Source organism: Bufo bufo, chromosome 6 (genome assembly GCF_905171765.1).
Source record: "Bufo bufo chromosome 6, aBufBuf1.1, whole genome shotgun sequence".
Classification (NCBI taxonomy): domain Eukaryota; kingdom Metazoa; phylum Chordata; class Amphibia; order Anura; family Bufonidae; genus Bufo; species Bufo bufo.
The window spans coordinates 22,938,737-22,958,714 of NC_053394.1; the positions used below are offsets into that span (position 1 = coordinate 22,938,737).

At 43.9% G+C, this 19,978-nt stretch overlaps 1 protein-coding gene across 1 annotated transcript in view; it reads right to left on the bottom strand.

The window, feature by feature from the left end:
* LOC121005467 (alpha-2-macroglobulin-like protein 1) overlaps positions 1-19,978 on the bottom strand; it is a 288,965-nt gene that overhangs the window by 109,267 nt on the left and 159,720 nt on the right. The window contains exons 20-23 of the mRNA XM_040438235.1: positions 6,875-7,001; positions 3,155-3,276; positions 2,995-3,046; positions 1,205-1,294 (exon numbers count right to left, since the gene is read on the bottom strand). Of these exons, the coding sequence (XP_040294169.1) occupies positions 1,205-1,294; positions 2,995-3,046; positions 3,155-3,276; positions 6,875-7,001 (391 nt within the window). The remainder of the gene's footprint in view (positions 1-1,204; positions 1,295-2,994; positions 3,047-3,154; positions 3,277-6,874; positions 7,002-19,978) is intronic.

Here is a 19,978-nt window from a genome sequence, read left to right on the forward strand (position 1 = left end):
ATCGCATTCATCAGGAGATGGGCGGGCTGGAGGGACGCGCTGGGCGGTGGCTGTGTATGAAGGTAGACGGAGCCTCTAGGTGCTAATGACGCCCACATAGCACCTAGAGGCTCATTAGCATATTTATAAAAGTTATTTTTTTAGCAAAACCGCTGCCCCACAAGTGATTATAGTAGGATGGTTGGCCAGAGCAGACACTAGCGGATCGCTAGTGTCTGACAGCTAATTAGGTCATACGAAGTGATAGAAACCCTTTAAGTCACGTCCTCTACGGGTTAATGTGGTTATAGCACCATCTAGCGGTGTTAAATTGTACTGCACCTTGTTTTTCTTGTTGCTAAGACTACTGCATTGTGGGTGGTGCAAAGCATTGTGGAGTACAAAGCATCCTGGGAAAAATAAGTCTCCAGGACACAGTACAGAGCTTTCCTCCTGCATATCTCCTTCTTAAACTCCACCATCTTGGTAAAAGCATATCTGGTGAGAGATCTACCTCTGTTTCAGGGATGTTGTGTGTTGCAGAGCTGTTCAGATAGTTATACATGTAGTCTTATGTATAGGCAGCCATTTCACCATGTGCTTCAGTGTTATGCAAATGTTATAGTAAATGCTATCCTATGCTTTATACTTATACATATGTTATTTGTATTCTTGTAGTTTTACCACTCAAATACTCTTGTTTTACCAATAAACAAGTTAGACTACAAAGAACAGTCCTCTTATTTGGAAGACAGGAATGGTTTATGCTGAATGTCAGACTGCACACTGTGTGAACGTGTATGAAGACAGAACACATAGAGTATCATGGCGCCTGATCTTCTCTCACCAAACTTCAAAGACTACAATCCCCACAATCCCAAGCTTTCCTGCTGTGAGTTTGTACTCGTTCATGAGTGTTGATATTTATTGATTGGCTGCCTGATATACAGTCCGGTCACACCCCCTCTACTCAGTAATCACCAGCACACTGGAGAATTGATAGCAACACACTGAGCATGCTCGACCTAACAAAGGCTCAGAACTACAGGTCGATGCCATGGTAATTTATGAGGACACACAGTGGGTAGCAGAAGAAGAAAACTACTTTTATAACTACTGAGCGGTAAAAAGAGGATATTTACATTATATTAGGTAATTATTGATGATGAATTAGTCTAAAACATAAGTTATATTTATGGTAACCAGAATACCCCTTTAATCTTACCCATGACGGAGACATATGCGCTCTCTGAGTTCTTCACCCACGTATCCGGCAGAATAAGTGAGAATGATTTTTCGATGTGGTCATTAGAACCTAGAAAGAGAACAAGATACATATATATATATATATATATATATACATACAGTACAGACCAAAAGTTTGGACACACCTTCTCATTCAAAGAGTTTTCTTTATTTTCATGGCTATGAAGGCATCAAAACTATGAATTAACACATGTGGAATTATATACATAACAAACAAGTGTGAAACAACTGAAAATATGTCATATTCTAGGTTCTTCAAAGTAGCCACCTTTTGCTTTGATTACTGCTTTGCACACTCTTGGCATTCTCTTGATGAGCTTCAAGAGGTAGTCCCCTGAAATGGTCTTCCAACAGTCTTGAAGGAGTTCCCAGAGATGCTTAGCACTTGTTGGCCCTTTTGCCTTCACTCTGCGGTCCAGCTCACCCCAAACCATCTCGATTGGGTTCAGGTCCAGTGACTGTGGAGGCCAGGTCATCTGGCGCAGCACCCCATCACTCTCCTTCATGGTCAAATAGCCCTTACTTTCAAAGTTTTTCCTATTTTTCGGCTTAAAGTAATGATGGCCACTCGTTTTTCTTTACTTAGCTGCTTTTTTCTTGCCATAATACAAATTCTAACAGTCTATTCAGTAGGACTATCAGCTGTGTATCCACCTGACTTCTCCTCAACGCAACTGATGGTCCCAACCCCATTTATAAGGCAAGAAATCCCATTTATTAAACCTGACAGGGCACACCTGTGAAGTGAAGACCATTTCAGGGGACTACCTCTTGAAGCTCATCAAGAGAATGCCAAGAGTGTGCAAAGCAGTAATCACAGCAAAAGGTGGCTACTTTGAAGAACCTAGAATATGACATATTTTCAGTTGTTTCACACTTGTTTGCTATGTATATAATTCCACATGTGTTAATTCATAGTTTTGATGCCTTCATAGTCATGAAAATAAAGAAAACTCTTTGAATGAGAAGGTGTGTCCAAACTTTTGGTCTGTACTGTATATATATATATATATGTGTGTAATATTTCTAGATATTAATGCATATCATAAATCCTACTCATGATAAAAAAAATAAGATTATATAGTATAGTATAATTCAAGTGGTTGTCCTTGAAAAAAAAAAAAATTAAAACCAGCAACTGGATCTGAACACTTTTAAAATTGCTTGTAATGGAAAATTAAGTACAGCCAGTGAGTTATTCAGTAAACTGTATCTGTGTAGCGCCTCCTGCTGTTTTCTTTTTTTTCCTTATTCCTATCATCACCTCCCTGAGGTGGTCGCACATGCTCATTTCCATCCTTCGTCTGCCACCTCCCACATCTTTACAGGTTAGAAGCTGTGACAGTTACATGGCTAGAGCTGCAACAGAAAGGAAACACCCTCTGAGCTGTGCCAGGGAGAGATCTGCAGCAGAAAGGATGCACCCCCTGCACTGTGACAGGGAGAGAGTTGCAGCAGAAAAGACCCCCTCCCCCCCCTCGAGCTGTGATCGGGAGAGAGCTCCAGCAGAAAGGTGACGCCCCTTGAGCCGCCAGCATGAAAAAAATCTAGCAAAGCATTTGGAGCAAGGAATGATATCTCTAGATCCATATGAGGTACAGGGCTGGTTCTAGCTTTATTAAAAAGTCATTTATTATATGACGCCTGAATTTAATTTTTTACAGCAATCATGGCATAACCCCTTTAAATGTGAAAGCTACACAATGACCCCTTCATACCAAAATGCCACATAAATAATGCAAATGTTACCATTCAGACATAAGTATATATTTTCTGTAACCTCCTTCTTGAAGCCTCGTGGCTAGAAGAAAAAAATACATAGAATAAGAAACTACTGTACACATAACAATAAGAAATCATTCCCACCATGTGATACACCCATCCAGTGGTTTCATGCCGTGGAACTTACTTTGACTAGAAGTTGTCGTTGCAGTATGTCTAGGTTTCCACTAGGGGGCACATATGGTTTCTCCCCGTCACAGAAATCATTGCCGGCCACTGCCTCCGCTCTCACAGTGAGGGGCAGCAGTCCTAGAAGGATATAGCATTCATGATAAAACCTCACATTTATCTGGAAACCTTGCAGGGTGGATCTTGGAGCCTCGGGAACACCCAACAGACCGGACGTCAGCTATATGTGAAAAGCGTATGTCCACCAGGTGAAGGATTGCGATTATCTACAAACCTTAAAGGGGTATGCCCATTTTAGACATTTATATGGTATCCACAGGATATACCATACATGTCTAATAGATGCAGGTTGCAACAGGGGCAGACTGAGAACGTAAAGTGGCCCTAGAAAAAAATAAAATAAAAGTGGCCCCATGTTGTAGGTGGGTCCAAATTGACAGAAGGCGGGGCAAGTCAATTAGTCAGGGTCAGCAATACCATAGCGCAAAATACCATCCCAGCAGAACCAAACACAGTGCACAATATACTGCCCCAAAAGCTTTCTGTGGTGGTCATCAATAGCTGCCATTTTCTGTCCTCCTCCAGTTGCCTCTGACTAGGATATGGAGCAGGGGCCTTAGGAGGTAAGTGGGGCACAGAAGTTGAATTGAGGAGGACATGTGCAGTCGCTGGCCGGTAGCATGAGTACCTGATTCTCTCAGGGTTAATTACCACTGAAAGCTCATTATGTACCCAGCCAGGGGCAGAGAGGAGGGCTTGGGTAGCCCCCTGGGGCATCAGCCCACCACATAATTTCCCTGTAGGGTCTATGGCCAGTCTGCCCCTGGGTTCCACCTTCAGGGGCCTGCATCTATCTTGAGAAACTGAGGTCCCTCCACTTAATTGCGCCTGGTGGAACCACCACTGGTTGCTGCATCCGATCTGAATACCGAGGTCTCTGGGATTACAGAACTAATGTAGCTCAGCAAGCTCAGCCGTTTTATTAATCACGGCCACTACTGTATTACTTACTAATCCTGCCTACAAGGAAGACAGTATAAACTAACGACCCCCATACACATTAGAGTATTGTTGGCCTAACCCCTGGTTTCGGCAGAACCGGCAAACAATATACTGAGTAAGGGAAGCTCCCGATAAGTGATGTCAGAGAATGATAGGGACGATTTCAACATTCAATAGTTTTGTTCTCCCGAAAGATGTCACAAGTTTCTGGCAGTAGCTTTCTTCTCCTTCCCCACTGAAAACATATACATGCCCGGCCAATCTGATCATGTAAGTGTATGGGGGAATCTGGAGAGGTAGCAGTCAGCTGGACAAAATTTTGGCAAGAAGCTATTGAAGATTTATGGCCATCTTTAGTTAGGCAGTCTACAATGTGCCAAATTTATCAAAGTGGCACAGGCTTTATATGGTGCATGGCTAGACATTTTCGTCACTTATTGGTTAGCTTACTTTATGACAGAATGCTGCGCCAAAGGTGCAAAAAGGTTGTATTTAGGGCCACAACCTTTTTCACCAAACCATCATAGAGAGGCGCGGTGGATTATTCTATTTTTTCTTTATAAATGTGTCTAAAACTTGATGCAACATTTTGCCCTGGAATGCTGTAACTTACATCACATTTGAGGAGCAGTCAGTAAATGTGGGCCACTGTGAGCGAATAGGGACATTTTTAATGCAGTTTTTAAAGCCAAAACTACATGTGGAGTAAAAAATAATTAGAGGAGAAATAAAATATTTCCGAAATAACTCCAACCCTTTATGGCCCACCCCTGACTTTTCTTCAAATATGCCTATGAAACTGCACAAAAACATCACATGCGAATGCACCCGCATGGTAGCAAACAGAGTACAATGACATAGCACCACCATACACTACTCACAAAAAGTTTGGGATATTTGACTTGTCGTGAAATTTCAGGATAAACCTAAAATGACCTCTAACCTTTACAGGTGAAATTAATGTGCCCTTCTCTAAACTTTTGAATGCACATGTCCAACTGTTAAATGTTTCAGGACTTTTTGCACAACTTGCTGTTCAGTACAATCCACAACAGTTTTTTGAACCAATAATCTCCTAATAAATTTCCTGGTTTAATTAGAATTGGTATTTATACAGTCCTCCTCATCATGCTGTTTACATTTTGACATCATGAGACCAGGGCGACACCTAATAATTGATCAGTACAATCCACAACAGTTTTTTGATCCATTAATCTCCCAATAAATTTAATGGTTTAATTAGAATTGGTATTTATACAGTCCTCCTCATCATGCTGTTTACATTTTGGCATCATGAGACCAGGGCGACACCTAATAATTGATCAACGGTACTTCGCCATTGCGAGGCTTCAAGCAGGATGTTCTCCGATGGAAGTGGCCACTGAGCTTAGAGTGTCATCAGTAGGTTGCAAGAGAGATAGAGAGAGACTGAAAGAGTCATAGAAGTGGAAGTCCTTTGGTCACATCCCAGACCGATGACCGCTTTATTGTGAACAATTACCTGCAGAAGCGGATGATGAATGCCACACAACTCCAGGTACATTAAAGGGAGGTAAGAGGAACCCAAGTGTCACATCAGATCATTCTAAACAGTTTACATCAGCGTGATCTGCGTGCTAGACGCACAGGCGTCATCATCTTACATGGGCCAGGGAGCATCTACGCTGGAAGAGGGACCAGTGGGCCTCAGTGCTGTTCACTGATGAAAGTCAATTCATGCTGAGCATAAATGATGGCCACCAACGATGTTGGAGACGTAAAGGAGAGTGCTATGCATCAGCCACTGTTACCAGATGAGCCTTTGGTGTTACAGTGTGGGCCGGTGTGTCTAGTATATACAGAAATGCTCTACACTTTGTGAATGATCCAGTGACAAGCGCATACTACTTGAATAACATCAGTAATCCAGTCATTGTGCCTCTGTATGAACAACACAGGCCTAATTTCATCTTCATGGACGACAATGCACCAGCTCATCGAGGTTGCATCATTAGGGAATGGCAGCTGGAGAGGGGGGGGAAGAGGTCTCAAATGGTGGCCTGCACTTTCTCCAGACCTGAATTCCATTGAAAACCTAGAGGGTCAGCTGAGTCGCCATGTAGAAGCTCGTAACTCTGTACCCCAGAACCTCAATGACCTGAGGGCCACCCTTCAAGAAGAGTGGGATGCCATGACTCAGTAGACAATAAGTCGACTTGTGAACAGCAGGAGACATTGTTGTCAAGCTGAAATTGATGTTCAAGGCCATATGACAAGTTATTGAGACATTGACATTTTATACCAACCACTGTTGTTGGCTTTTGTTTAATAAATTGTTTGAGATGAGGAAATCACCATTGCTGCTTCTACTTTAATGCCCAACTTTCATTATTTAATATCACTGGAGGGGGAACTTTTCAAGTTTTTCAAAAGTCTCACCCGAAAGCCAAATATCCCTAACTTTTTTGTGAGTAGTGTATCTCGTCTGAGCTCTGTAGTCCAGACACTACATTTTCTGCAACGCAAGAACAAGCTGGTTGCATCTGGCAGGCATTTGGATACAAACTTACAAAGCAAAATCAAGCAGAATTCTGAATACAGCTCTGGCTGTATTGATGATGTTAATGTGATGTTAATCAAGGTCTTTACAATATATTTAATGCATTATATGTAGATTATATTTGGGTGCAAAATCTAAATAGCAGCTCCTAAAGAACGTCCCATGTACAGGCCATACCCATCTGGTTGGTAGTGATATTCCAGACGAATGTCACATCTCGATTGGCACAGACACAACTAGAGTACATACAGTTCTGACATGTTTTCACTGAGAAATCTGTAGTATTGAGCAGGGTTACTTGGACCTGTAAAACAGAGTACATGAGCATGAGAGAATATAGATTATTACTTGATGTTGATGAAAACATATAGATTAGCAGTAAACGAATATAACAACTTTATAGAAGAATTTCATTAGCAATAAAAAGTTTCCCAATGGGACAATTCCTCTCTAACAAATAGTTTTCATACATTTCATAGCCAGTCATGAAACTAGTGGTAACGGGCTCAGAATGGCTTGAAAAGATAAAGTATCTCACCAAAGTGAGTCCACCCACATTTTTGTAAATATTTAATTTTATCTTTTCATTGGACAAGACTGAAGATCTGACACTTTGATACAATGTAAAGTAGTCAGTGTACGGCTGGTATAACAGTGTAAATTGGGTGTGCCCTCAAAATAATTCAACACACAGCCATTAATGTCTAAACCCCTGGCCACAAAAGTGAGTACACCCCTAAGTGGAAATGGCCAAATTGTGCCCAAAGTGCCAATATTTTTTGTGGCCACCATTATTTTGCAGCACTGCCTTAACTCTCTTGGGCATGGAGTTCACTTGAGCTTCACAGGTGCGACTGGAATCCTCTTCCACTCCACCATGATGACATCACGGAGCTGGTGGATGTTAGAGACCTTGTGCTCTTCCACCTTCCGTTTGAGGATGCCCCACAGATGCTCAATAGGGTGTAGGTCTGGAGACATGCTTGGCCAGTCCAGCACCTTCACCCACAGTTTCTTTAGCAACGCAGTGGTCGTCTTGGAGGTGTGTTTGGGGTTGTTATCATGTTGGGACACTGCCCTGCGGTTCATTTTCCAAAGGGAGGGGATCATGTTCTGCTTCAGTATGTCATAGTACATGGTGGCATTCATGTTTCCCTCATTGAACTGTAGCTCCCCACAGCCGGCAGCAATCATGCAGCCCCAAACCATGACACTCCCACCACCGGGCTTGATTGTATGCAGGACACACTTGTCTTTGTGCTCCTCACCTGGTTGCAGCCACAAACGCTTGACACCATCCGAACCAAATAAGTTTATCTTGGTCTCATCAGACCACAGGACGTGGTTCCAGTAATCCATGCCCTTAGTCTGCTTGTCTTCAGCAAACTGTTTGCGGGCTTTCTTGTGCATCATCTTTAGAAGAGGCTTCCTTCTGGTACGACAGCCATGTAGACCAATGTGATCCAGTGTGCAGTGTATGGTCTGAGCACTGATAGGCTGACCCCTCACCCCTGTAACCTCTGCAGCGAAGCTGGCAGCACTCATACGTCTATTTTGAAAAGAAAACCTCTGGATATGACACTGAGCATCCTTGGTCGAACTTGACGAGGCCTGTTCTGAGTGGAACTTCAATTATCAACTGTTGCTCCACCTGTAGTATACCACGACCTGATTCCGAACCTCACTCAGGCTCCACAATGAAATCCATAGAATCCACTCAGTCGTATTAGAAACATAGAAACATAGAATGTGTCGGCAGATAAGAACCATTTGGCCCATCTAGTCTGCCCAATACATTTGGCCCATCTAGTCTGACCTATTAGTCTAAGGGCTCTTGCACACGACCATATGCCCTCCGAGACCTACGCCATATGTCCCGGAGCAGCATTGATCGTGCGCACGGGAGCACACAGCCTCATAGATTATATTGATGCTATGGACGTTGGGCCGCCCGCGGGGCTATTGTCCTGCACTCATATATGATCTTATTATTATCCCGAGAGCGCTGAACTGATTGCTACCCCATGCTGCGCGATGTTTCGGGGGTCACGCCCCCTTAATCATGCGTGCCTGTGGGTTGTAACCATGCTCTTTAAATATAACCTCTTTCCATCATCATCATTTCACATTTACATATATTCATTGACAGCTTCAGTTTTCCCAGGTATACATAAAATATTTATGTTGCATTTAAAACCAGTTACTGAGATACTAATCATAGAAATACCTTAAAGTTGCAAATTTCATTTAACCCTTTAAGATATAGTGTCTCCATTTTCATTATCCATCTAATCTCGCATTGTAGCAATCTCTGTGTATTTTCTACTAGAGTAGTACCTTCATTAACACGTTAAGGACCCAGGACGAGAATGCTCGTCCTAAAAGGCCGGTACTTAGTGCCCCAGGATGAGCATTCTCGTTCTGCGGTCCTTCCTCCCCCCGCGTGCTGTGCCGCGATCAGCAGCAGAGATCCGGCTGTTACTGACTGCATCCACCAGCACCGGTGATAACGCCGATGCCGGTAGATTAACCCCTCATATGCCGCGGTCAGAGCTGACGGCAGCATATGGGAGGTTTGCGCTCCCTCACCTTATCCCGCAAAAAATGAAACCCTAACTAAGACAATCGCCCCAAAAAATTATATATATGGCTCTCAGACTATGGAGACACTAAAACATGATTTTTTTTTGTTTAAAATGTGCTGTTATTGCCTAAAACTTAAATTAAAAAATAAAAAAGGAAACATATTAGGTATTGCTGCATCCATAAGAACCTGCTGTAAAAAAATATCACATGACCTAACCCCTCAGCTGTTTTTTTCAAAAATGCTTTATTATGTAAAACTGAAACAAACATATTTGGTATTGTCACGTCCGTAACAACCTGTTCTATAAAAATACCACATGCTCTAACCTGTTAAATGAACACTGTAAATAACAAAAAATAAAAACGATGCCAAAACAGCTATTTTTTGTTACCTTGCCTCACAAAAAGTGCAATATAGTGCAACCAAAAATCATATGTACCCTAAAATAGTACTAACAAAACTGCCACCTTATCCCGTAGTTTCCAAAATGGGGTAATTTTTTGGGAGTTTCTACTCTAGGGGTGCATCTGGGGGTCTTCAAATGTGACACGGCAGCTTAATATTATCCCAGTGAAATCTGCCTTCCAAAAACCATATGGCGTTCCTTTCCTTCTGCGCCCTGCCGTGTGGCCGTACAGCAGTTTACGACCACATATTCTGTAAACTACAGAATCATGCAATAAATACTGAGTTGTGTTTGGCTGTTAACCCTGCTTTGTTACTGGAAAAATTTATTAAAATGGAAAATCTGGCAAAAATTTTAAATTCTGAAATTTCATCTCCATTTTCCATTAATTCTTATGGATCACCTAAAGGGTTAACAAATAGTGATAGGCGAACATCGGCCGGCATAATTCTCGAACGCGCGATTGCGATCAAATGTTCGCAAACCACCCGTTCGCGGCGGGCCCTATTCACTTTAACCGCCTCCGGACCGCCTAACGCAGGATCGCGTTCCGGAGGCGGCAGCCCTGCGCACAGTCACGCATATATGCGTCATCTCGCGAGACGCGAGATTTCCTGTGAACGCGCGCACACAGGCGCGCGCGTTCACAGGATCGGAAGGTAAGCGAGTGGATCTCCAGCCTGCCAGCGGCGATCGTTCGCTGGCAGGCTGGAGATGCGATTTTTTTAACCCCTAACAGGTATATTAGACGCTGTTTTGATAACAGCGTCTAATATACCTGCTACCTGGTCCTCTGGTGGTCCTTTTTGTTTGGATCGACCACCAGAGGACACAGGTAGCTCAGTAATAAGTAGCACCAAGCACCACTACACTACACTACACCCCCCCTGTCACTTATTAACCCCTTATTAACCCCTGATCACCCCATATAGACTCCCTGATCACCCTGATTTACGGATCCACTGATACATGGATCGGATCCGCAAAACACATACGGACGTCTGAATGGAGCCTTACAGGGGGGTGATCAATGACAGGGGGGTGATCATCCCATATAGACTCCCTGATCACCCCCTTGTCATTGATCACCCCCCCTGTCATTGATCACCCCCCTGTAAGGCTGCATTCAGATGTCCGTATGTTTTTTACGGATCCACGGATACATGGATCGGATCCGCAAAACACATACGGACATCTGAATGGAGCCTTATAGGGGGGTGATCAATGACAGGGGGGTGATCACCCCATATAGACTCCCTGATCACCCCCCTGTCATTGATCACCCCCCTGTCATTGATCACCCCCTTGTAAGGCTCCATTCAGACGTCCGTATGATTTTTACGGATCCACTGATACATGGATCGGATCCGCAAAACACATACAGACGTCTGAATGGAGCCTTACAGGGGGGTGATCACCCCATATAGACTCCCTGATCACCCCCCTGTCATTGATCACCCCCTTGTAAGGCTCCATTCAGACGTCCGTATGATTTTTACGGATCCACTGATACATGGATCGGATCCGCAAAACACCTACGGACATCTGAATGGAGCCTTACAGGGGAGTGATCAATGACAGGGGGTGATCACCCCATATAGACTCCCTGATCACCCCCTTGTCATTGATCACCCCCCTGTCATTGATCACCCCCCTGTAAGGCTGCATTCAGATGTCCGTATGTTTTTTACGGATCTACGGATACATGGATCGGATCCGCAAAACACATACGGACATCTGAATGGAGCCTTATAGGGGGGTGATCAATGACAGGGGGGTGATCACCCCATATAGACTCCCTGATCACCCACCTGTCATTGATCACCCCCCTGTAAGGCTGCATTCAGATGTCCATATGTTTTTTACGGATCCACGGATACATGGATCGGATCCGCAAAACACATACGGACATCTGAATGGAGCCTTATAGGGGGGTGATCAATGACAGGGGGGTGATCACCCCATATAGACTCCCTGATCACCCCCCTGTCATTGATCACCCCCCTGTCATTGATCACCCCCCTGTAAGGCTCCATTCAGACATTTTTTTGGCCCAAGTTAGCGGAAATTAATTTTTTTTTTCTTACAAAGTCTCATATTCCACTAACTTGTGTCAAAAAATAAAATCTCACATGAACTCCCTATACCCCTCGCGGAATCCAAATGCGTAAAATTTTTTAGACATTTATATTCCAGACTTCTTCTCATGCTTTAGGGCCCCTAGAATGCCAGGGCAGTATAAATACCCCACATGTGACCCCATTTCGGAAAGAAGACACCCCAAGGTATTCGCTGAGGGGCATATTGAGTCCATGAAAGATTGAAATTTTTGTCCCAAGTTAGCGGAAAGGGAGACTTTGTGAGAAAAAATAATAATAATAATTTCCGCAAAAAAAAAAATTTCTATGAACTCGCCATGCCCCTCATTGAATACCTTGAGGTGTCTTCTTTCCAAAATTGGGTCACATGTGGGGTATTTATACTGCCCTGGCATTTTAGGGGCCCTAAAGCGTGAGAAGAAGTCTGGTATCCAAATGTCTAAAAATGCCCTCATAAAAGGAATGTGGGCCCCTTTGCGCATCTAGGCTGCAAAAAAGTGTCACACATCTGGTATCGCCGTAATCAGGAGAAGTTGGGCAATGTGTTTTGGGGTGTCATTTTACATATACCCTTGCTGGGTGAGATAAATATCTTGGTCAAATGCCAACTTTGTATAAAAAATGGGAAAAGTTGTCTTTTGCCGAGATATTTCTTTCACCCAGCATGAGTATATGTAAAAAAACACCCTAAAACACATTGCCCAACTTCTCCTGAATACAGCGATACCACATGTGTGACACTTTTTTGCAGCCTAGGTGGGCAAAGGGGCCCACATTCCAAAGAGCACCTTTCGGATTTCACAGGTCATTTACCTACTTACCACACATTAGGGCCCCTAAAGTGACCCCATTTTGGAAAGAAGACAGCCCAAGGTATTCCGTGAGGGGCATGGCGAGTTCCTAGAATTTTTTATTTTTTGTCACAAGTTAGCGGAAAATTATGATTTTTTCTTTTTATTTTTTTTTCTTACAAAGTCTCATATTCCACTAACTTGTGACAAAAAATAAAAACTTCCATGAACTCACTATGCCCATCACGAAATACCTTGGGGTGTCTTCTTTCCAAAATGGGGTCACTTGTGGGGTAGTTAGTTATACTGCCCTGGCATTTTAGGGGCCGAATGCGTGAGAAGTTGTTTGAAATCAAAATCTGTAAAAAATGGCTGGTGAAATCCGAAAGGTGCTCTTTGGAATGTGGACCCCTTTGCCCACCTAGGCTGCAAAAAAGTGTCACACATCTGGTATCCCCGTACTCAGGAGAAGTTGGGCAATGTGTTTTGGGGTGTCTTTTTACATATACCCATGCTGGGTGAGAGAAATATCTTGGCAAAAGACAACTTTTCCCATTTTTTTATACAAAGTTGGCATTTGACCGAGATATTTATCTCACCCAGCATGGGTATATGTAAAATGACACCCCAAAAAACATTGCCCAACTTCTCCTGAGTACGGCAACACCACATGTGTGACACTTTTTTGCAGCCTAGGTGGGCAAAGGGTCTTACATTCCAAAGAGCACCTTTCGGATTTCACCGGCCATTTTTTACACATTTTGATTTCAAACTACTTGCCACACATTAGGGCCCCTAGAATGCCAGGGCAGTATAACTACCCCACAAGTGACCTCATTTCGGAAAGAAGACACCCCAAGGTATTTCGTGATGGGCAAAGTGAGTTAATGGAAGTTTTTATTTTTTGTCACAAGTTAGTGGAATATGAGACTTTGTAAGAAAAAATAAAAATAAAAAATAAATCATCATTTTCCGCTAACTTGTGACAAAAAATAAAAAGTTCTATGAACTCACTATGCCCATCAGCGAATACCTTAGGGTGTCTACTTTCCGAAATGGGGTCATTTGTGGGGTGTTTCTACTCTCTGGCCATTGTAGAACCTCAGGAAACATGACAGGTGCTCAGAAAGTCAGAGCTGCTTCAAAAAGCGGAAATTCACATTTTTGTACCATAGTTTGAAAACGCTAGAACTTTTACCCAAACCATTTTTTTTTTTACCCAAACATTTTTTTTTTATCAAAGACATGTAGAACAATAAATTTAGAGAAAAATTTATATATGGATGTCGTTTTTTTTGCAAAATTTTACAACTGAAAGTGAAAAATGTCATTTTTTTGCAAAAAAATCGTTACATTTCGATTAATAACAAAAAAAGTAAAAATGTCAGCAGCAATGAAATACCACCAAATGAAAGCTCTATTAGTGAGAAGAAAAGGAGGTAAAATTCATTTGGGTGGTAAGTTGCATGACCGAGCAATAAACGGTGAAAGTAGTGTAGGTCAGAAGTGTAAAAAGTGGCCTGGTCATTAAGGGTGTTTAAGCTAGGGGAGCTGAGGTGGTTAATGGCAGGCGAACCTGAAAAACCTTCAGGTCATATTTGCAGCCAGCAAACACTTAATAAAAGTACACAAACTGTCCCACAACATGGACAGTGACATACCAGAGGGGGATTATTTTCAATAATTCCTACAAAAATATTTTAATCAGGGGCCATTTTTATGCGTCTTAAAGGGAAACTCTCAAAAATGTGCCCTTCTGGAGCCTAGAGAAATGTTATTTTAGGCCACGGGAATACAGGCCCCAAAAATTTGGCATTCACCGGACAGAGAAGAACTTTGGCTGATGTGGCTGGAGATACATTTGGCGTTCACTGGATAAAAATGTTACCATAGGCCACTGGAGTACAGGTCCCAAAAATATGGCATTCACCGGACAGAAAAGAACTGTGGCTGATGTGGCTGGAGGTATATTTGGCGTTCACTTGAGAAAAATGTTACTTTAGGCCACTGGAGTACAGGCCCCGGCATCATCATCTTTTTACGCTCAAACATTTGGGCCACTGAAGCCTGCCTTGTGCCAGATGAACGCGACGATGACATGGTGGAAGGTGGAGTGGAGGACAAATCGGAGGAGAGAGGAGAAGGGGAAGAGGCAGGACGCGGAGCGCCGGGAGTGTGGCTTTGTGGGTTCTGACGGCGTTGCTCCCACTGGGCTCGGTGATGGAAGGCCAGGTGCCTTCTTAAGGCGGTCGTTCCTAGGTGAGTGTTGGGCTTACCGCAAATTATGCGTTGACAGCACAGGCTGCAGATGGCAGCAGTACTGTCAGCAGCTGACACGTTAAAAAAAAGCCCAAACTGCGGAGTCATGTGCCAGCGTCCTGGGAGTGCCAGAAGTGACCGTGCATGGTAAATGGCTAGCTCCAGATACATTTGCAGTCTGCTTTTTGCCTCCTGTGCCCTGCAAGCTGTGCCTGCTTCTCCTCCTTCTCCTCCCTCTCTACTGCTCCGTCTCTCCCTCTGAACTCCCCTCCTCTTCCTCTCTTGTGGGCACCCATGTGACGTCCATTGACATGTCATCATCCTCACCTTCACCACCACTGACATTTGAGATCTCTGAGTAGGCAGTAACAGCGGGGACCTCCCTCCTTGGGCTGATCTGGGTACTGTCCTCAGACAGCTGGGTGGCGGCCGTTGCTACCTCTTCTTCCTCATACGATGTCAAGAATGGCTGTGCATCGGTAAGGTCTGGGAATGGATGGAAAAATAATTCCTCTGACTCGTGTGGAGGGGCTATGGTGGTGGTGGATTTGGGGGTGCACACAGCTAAGAGTGAGGAGGGTGCAGATACAGAGGATGAGGAGGGTGCAGAAGCAGAAGGGTGAGTGAGCCACTCAACCAACTCTGGTGCGTCCTTTGAAGTAATCACACGCGCCTTCTCCAACTTCCCACTTAGGCTCCGGCCTGGTGCACCTGCCTGACCCCTACCATCCCTGCGGAATGGCCTGCCTCTTCCTCTGCCTGTCATTTTCAAAATGACCCTGTGCCTAAGTCCAGGGCCGGTACAAGGCAGGGGCCCGAAGGAGCGGGTGCCCTGGGCGCTACCATTTGCGGACAGGAGGGGGGCGCAGGTGAAGTGCCAGCCACGGCCCCCCCTACATCATGCTGTGCCCCCCCATGTGCCCCCCCAACTAAAATGACCCCCCCCCCCCAAGTGAGCAGCCGCCGCCGGGCACAGGGAGATGAGCGCTTCCATTGCGCTCATCTCCATTGTAAACTGTCTGTGCCAGCGGAGGTGCAGGGAAGGGAGAGGCGTGTCCCTTCCCTTTCCTCTGATAGGCTGCAGGCAGGCACCGAAGTGGAGGAGAGGCCCCGCCCCCTAATTACTCCTGTTTACCTTTCTAAAGCTAAAGGACCTTTGATGATGTCATCACAGGTCCTGTAAGGGAACTGCACAGTGTAAAGTGTAGTTCCCAGGTTAGAACAGTGCATCTGCCAGGACCTGTGATGACATCATCTTCAACATCACAGGTCCTGCAGAATCTAGCAAAGGAACTGCACCAAAAATGGTGTAGTTCCTAGGTTTCAAAGGTACATCTGCCAGGACCTGTGATGACATCATCACAGGTCCTTCAACCCCTAACAGCAAGTATTAAAAGTTCACAAGCAGCTCTGTATTGATCCATACAGACTGGAATGGAGAGGTAAGAGGAGGTCCTCCACTTTTCATCATTTACCCCCCCCCCCCCCTCCATGCCCTGTTTTTACTCATTGCTCACTCATGTATACTACTTCAGACAGTTACCACTACCTCATGTACCTCACAGTGACTATAATGCATAACTGACCACATATTTCTATAAACACTGCATCTACAGTATTATACCTTCTATGTGTCACATCAATACACTGCTCTGTATATATATATATATATATATATACACACACATACATGCACACACACTGCATATATTACACAGTATTATACATGCAATATGTACAGATATATAGTATATACCGCAGTGCACTGATATGTGAGGTATGAGGTATAATAGATGCTGTGTGTACAGATATCAGTACACTTCTGTATATACTATATATGTGAGGTACGAGGTATAATAGATGCAGTGTGTACAGATATATAGTATATACAGCAGTGTACTGATATGTGAGGTACGAGGTGTCAATACACTGCTGTATTTACTATATACCTGTACACACTGCATCTATTATACCTCGTACCTCACATATTACACTACTGTATATACTGTATACACTGCATATATTATACCCCGTACCTCACATATCAGTACACTGCTGTATATACTATATACCTGTACACACTGCATCTATTATACCCTGTACCTCACATATCAGAACACTAGGGAATATACTATATACCTGTACACACTGCATCTATTATACCTCGTACCTCACATATTACACTACTGTATATACTGTATACACTGCATATATTATACCCCGTACCTCACATATCAGTACACTGCTGTATATACTATATACCTGTACACACTGCATCTATTATACCCTGTACCTCACATATCAGAACACTAGGGAATATACTATATACCTGTACACACTGCATCTATTATACCGCGTACCTCACATAACTGTACACTGCTGTATATAATATACATCTGCATCTAGTATACCTCTTTTGTGTGCCAGGGCTGTTTTGTAATCCCATTCCGGCCCTGATGGCATAAATTATAAAACGCAGCAGCAAGAATAGTTCATGGAACAAAGGGAGGGGCTATAAAAGGGGAATGGGGGCCCAATTTAGATTCCTGCTATGGGGCCCAGTGATTTTTATGTACGCCCCTGGCTGCAGGCACTAGGCCGGCAGCCTATCAGAGGCCGGCGCAATGACGTCATCGTGCCGCCTGAGCCTTACATTACAGCGTGGGACACAGGAAGAGGCTGCATCGCATCGCTGACACTTAGGTAAGTATAAGTGTTTTTTTTTTGTTTTTTTTTACAATAGTGTTACTGGCACATTGGGGGGGCTTATTACAAAACTGGCACATGATGATGGGGGGGACTTTATACTGGCACATGATGATGGGGGGGAACTTTATAGTGTCTGTGACTTTCAAAGTCCCACAGTCCTTTGTTCTATTGCTTTAAGTATATTCTTGTTTTGAAACAACATTGATTCTTTCTTAAAAACGGGGGGGGGGGGGGGGGGGGGGGGGGGGGGCGCAGTTTGCCATCTTCGCCCTGGGCACCAAATGGCCTTGTCCCAGCCCTGCCTAAGTCCCTAGAGAAGAGCAGTATTTGTGGAAGCAGGTATATTGCAGGCCTCAATTAGTCTTTTGTAGAAGCAGGTATAACACACCACTCAGTCAGTTTTTTGGGGGGGCAACAGGTATATCACACCCGTTGCAATTAGTTTTTCCAATAGCGTTTGTCCCTCTATATAGCTGCGGTATCGTAGCAGAACCGCACACAACTGCTGCACAGTTCAAATGCACTATATAGAAAGTAGGGATCGACCGATATTGATTTTTTAGGGCCGATACCGATAATTAGTGAACTTTCAGGCCGATAGCCGATAATTTATACCAATATTCTGTGAAATTTCATTTTTGAAAAAAATAAATTTCTACACAAATCTGCTGAAAATAAATATTTTTATTGTTAATGTGTATTTTTTTTAATGTAAATCTTTCTTTTTTATTCTTACTTAATATATATATTTTTTTTTTACTAAAAACACCCCCCTTACCCCCCTTAGGGACTAGAACCCTTGTCCTATTCACTCTGGACCTCACACTGTCCCTGCTGCTCTGTGCTTTGCGCTCACAGCAGCATGGAGCTTACTATGGCAGCCAGGGCTTCAGTAGCGTCCTGGCTGTCATGGTAACTGATCGGAGCCCCAGGCTTACACTGCTGGGGCTCCGATCGGAGGAGGAGGGGAGAGGCACCTGAGGGGTTAATTACCGCGGATCGCAGCTACCGCTCATAGAGGTCGGGAGCCGGCTATGTGATTCTGCAGACAGCTCCCGCCTCCTGTTCAATTTGAATGAATGAGTAAGTTAACATCATTGGTGGCGCAGTGGCCACAGCCCCTCCCCTTCTCTTGTCTTCTCTCCTCTCATTGGCGGCAGCGGCAGCAGCATCACAGGGGGGAGGGAGACACTGCTTCTTTCTCCCCTGTGCTGCTGAGAGAAGCGCGATCCTTGTTCCCCATACGTTATCGGAATATCGGCAAAATAGATGCCGATACCGATAACTGTCTAAATCCTGAATATCGGCTGATAATATCGGTAAAACCGATAATCGGTCGATCCCTAATAGAAAGTATATTCTAGGTATATCACACCCCTGCCTCAATCATTTTTTTTTGGGGGGCAACTGGTATATCACACCAGTTGCAATTAGTTGTTCCAATACCGTTTGAACCTCTATATAGCTGCGGTATGGCAGCAGAACCGCACACAACTTCTGCACAATTCAATTGCACTATATAAAAAGTATATTATAGGTATATCACACCCTGCCTCAATCAGTTTTTTGGGCGGCAACTGGTATATCACACCAGTTGCAATTAGTTGTTCCAATAGAGTTTGTCCCTCTACATAGCTGCAGTATCGCAGCAGAACTGCACACAACTGCTGCACAAAACAAATGCACTATAATATACTTTCTATGTTGGAAAGTATATTATAAGTATATCACACCCCTCTGTATATCACACCTATCAATAGCACACCTATACCAGTCCTTAAAAGGACTTTTGTGGCCCTATTAGTTAGCGTTTGGTGTCCCTAACAATCTGTCCCTGCTCCACACAGCAACCTCTCCCTACACTGACAAAATACAGAATGTAAAATGGCTGCCAGATCGGGTTCTGTTATAGGGTGGGGGTTTGTCCATGTGCTGCAACGACTCAATTGGCTGTCCTCTCCCACCTGATGGATGTGTCATGGGTCAAAGTTCGGCGCAATGCAAAAGAATATGGCGCGCGCAAACATCGCCATATGTTCGCATGTTTGGCGGAACGCTGCGAACCGACCGCCGGGCGAACCGCAAGGCCATCACTATTAACAAACTTTGTAAAATCTGTTTTGAATACCTTGAGATGTGTAGTTTCTAAAATGGGGTCACTTTTTTGGAGTTTCTACTCTAGGGGTGCATCAGGGGGTCTTCAAATGTGACATGGCAGTTTAAAATTATCCCAGTGAAATCTACCTTCCAAAAACCATATGGCGTTTCTTTCCTTCTGTGCCCTGCCGTGTGCCCGTACAGCAGTTTACGACCATATATATGGTGTTTCGGAAAACTACAGAATCAGGGTAATAAATATTGACTTTTGTTTGGCTGTTAACCCTTGCTTTGTTAGCAGAAGAAAATTGATTAAAATGCCAAAAAAGTATA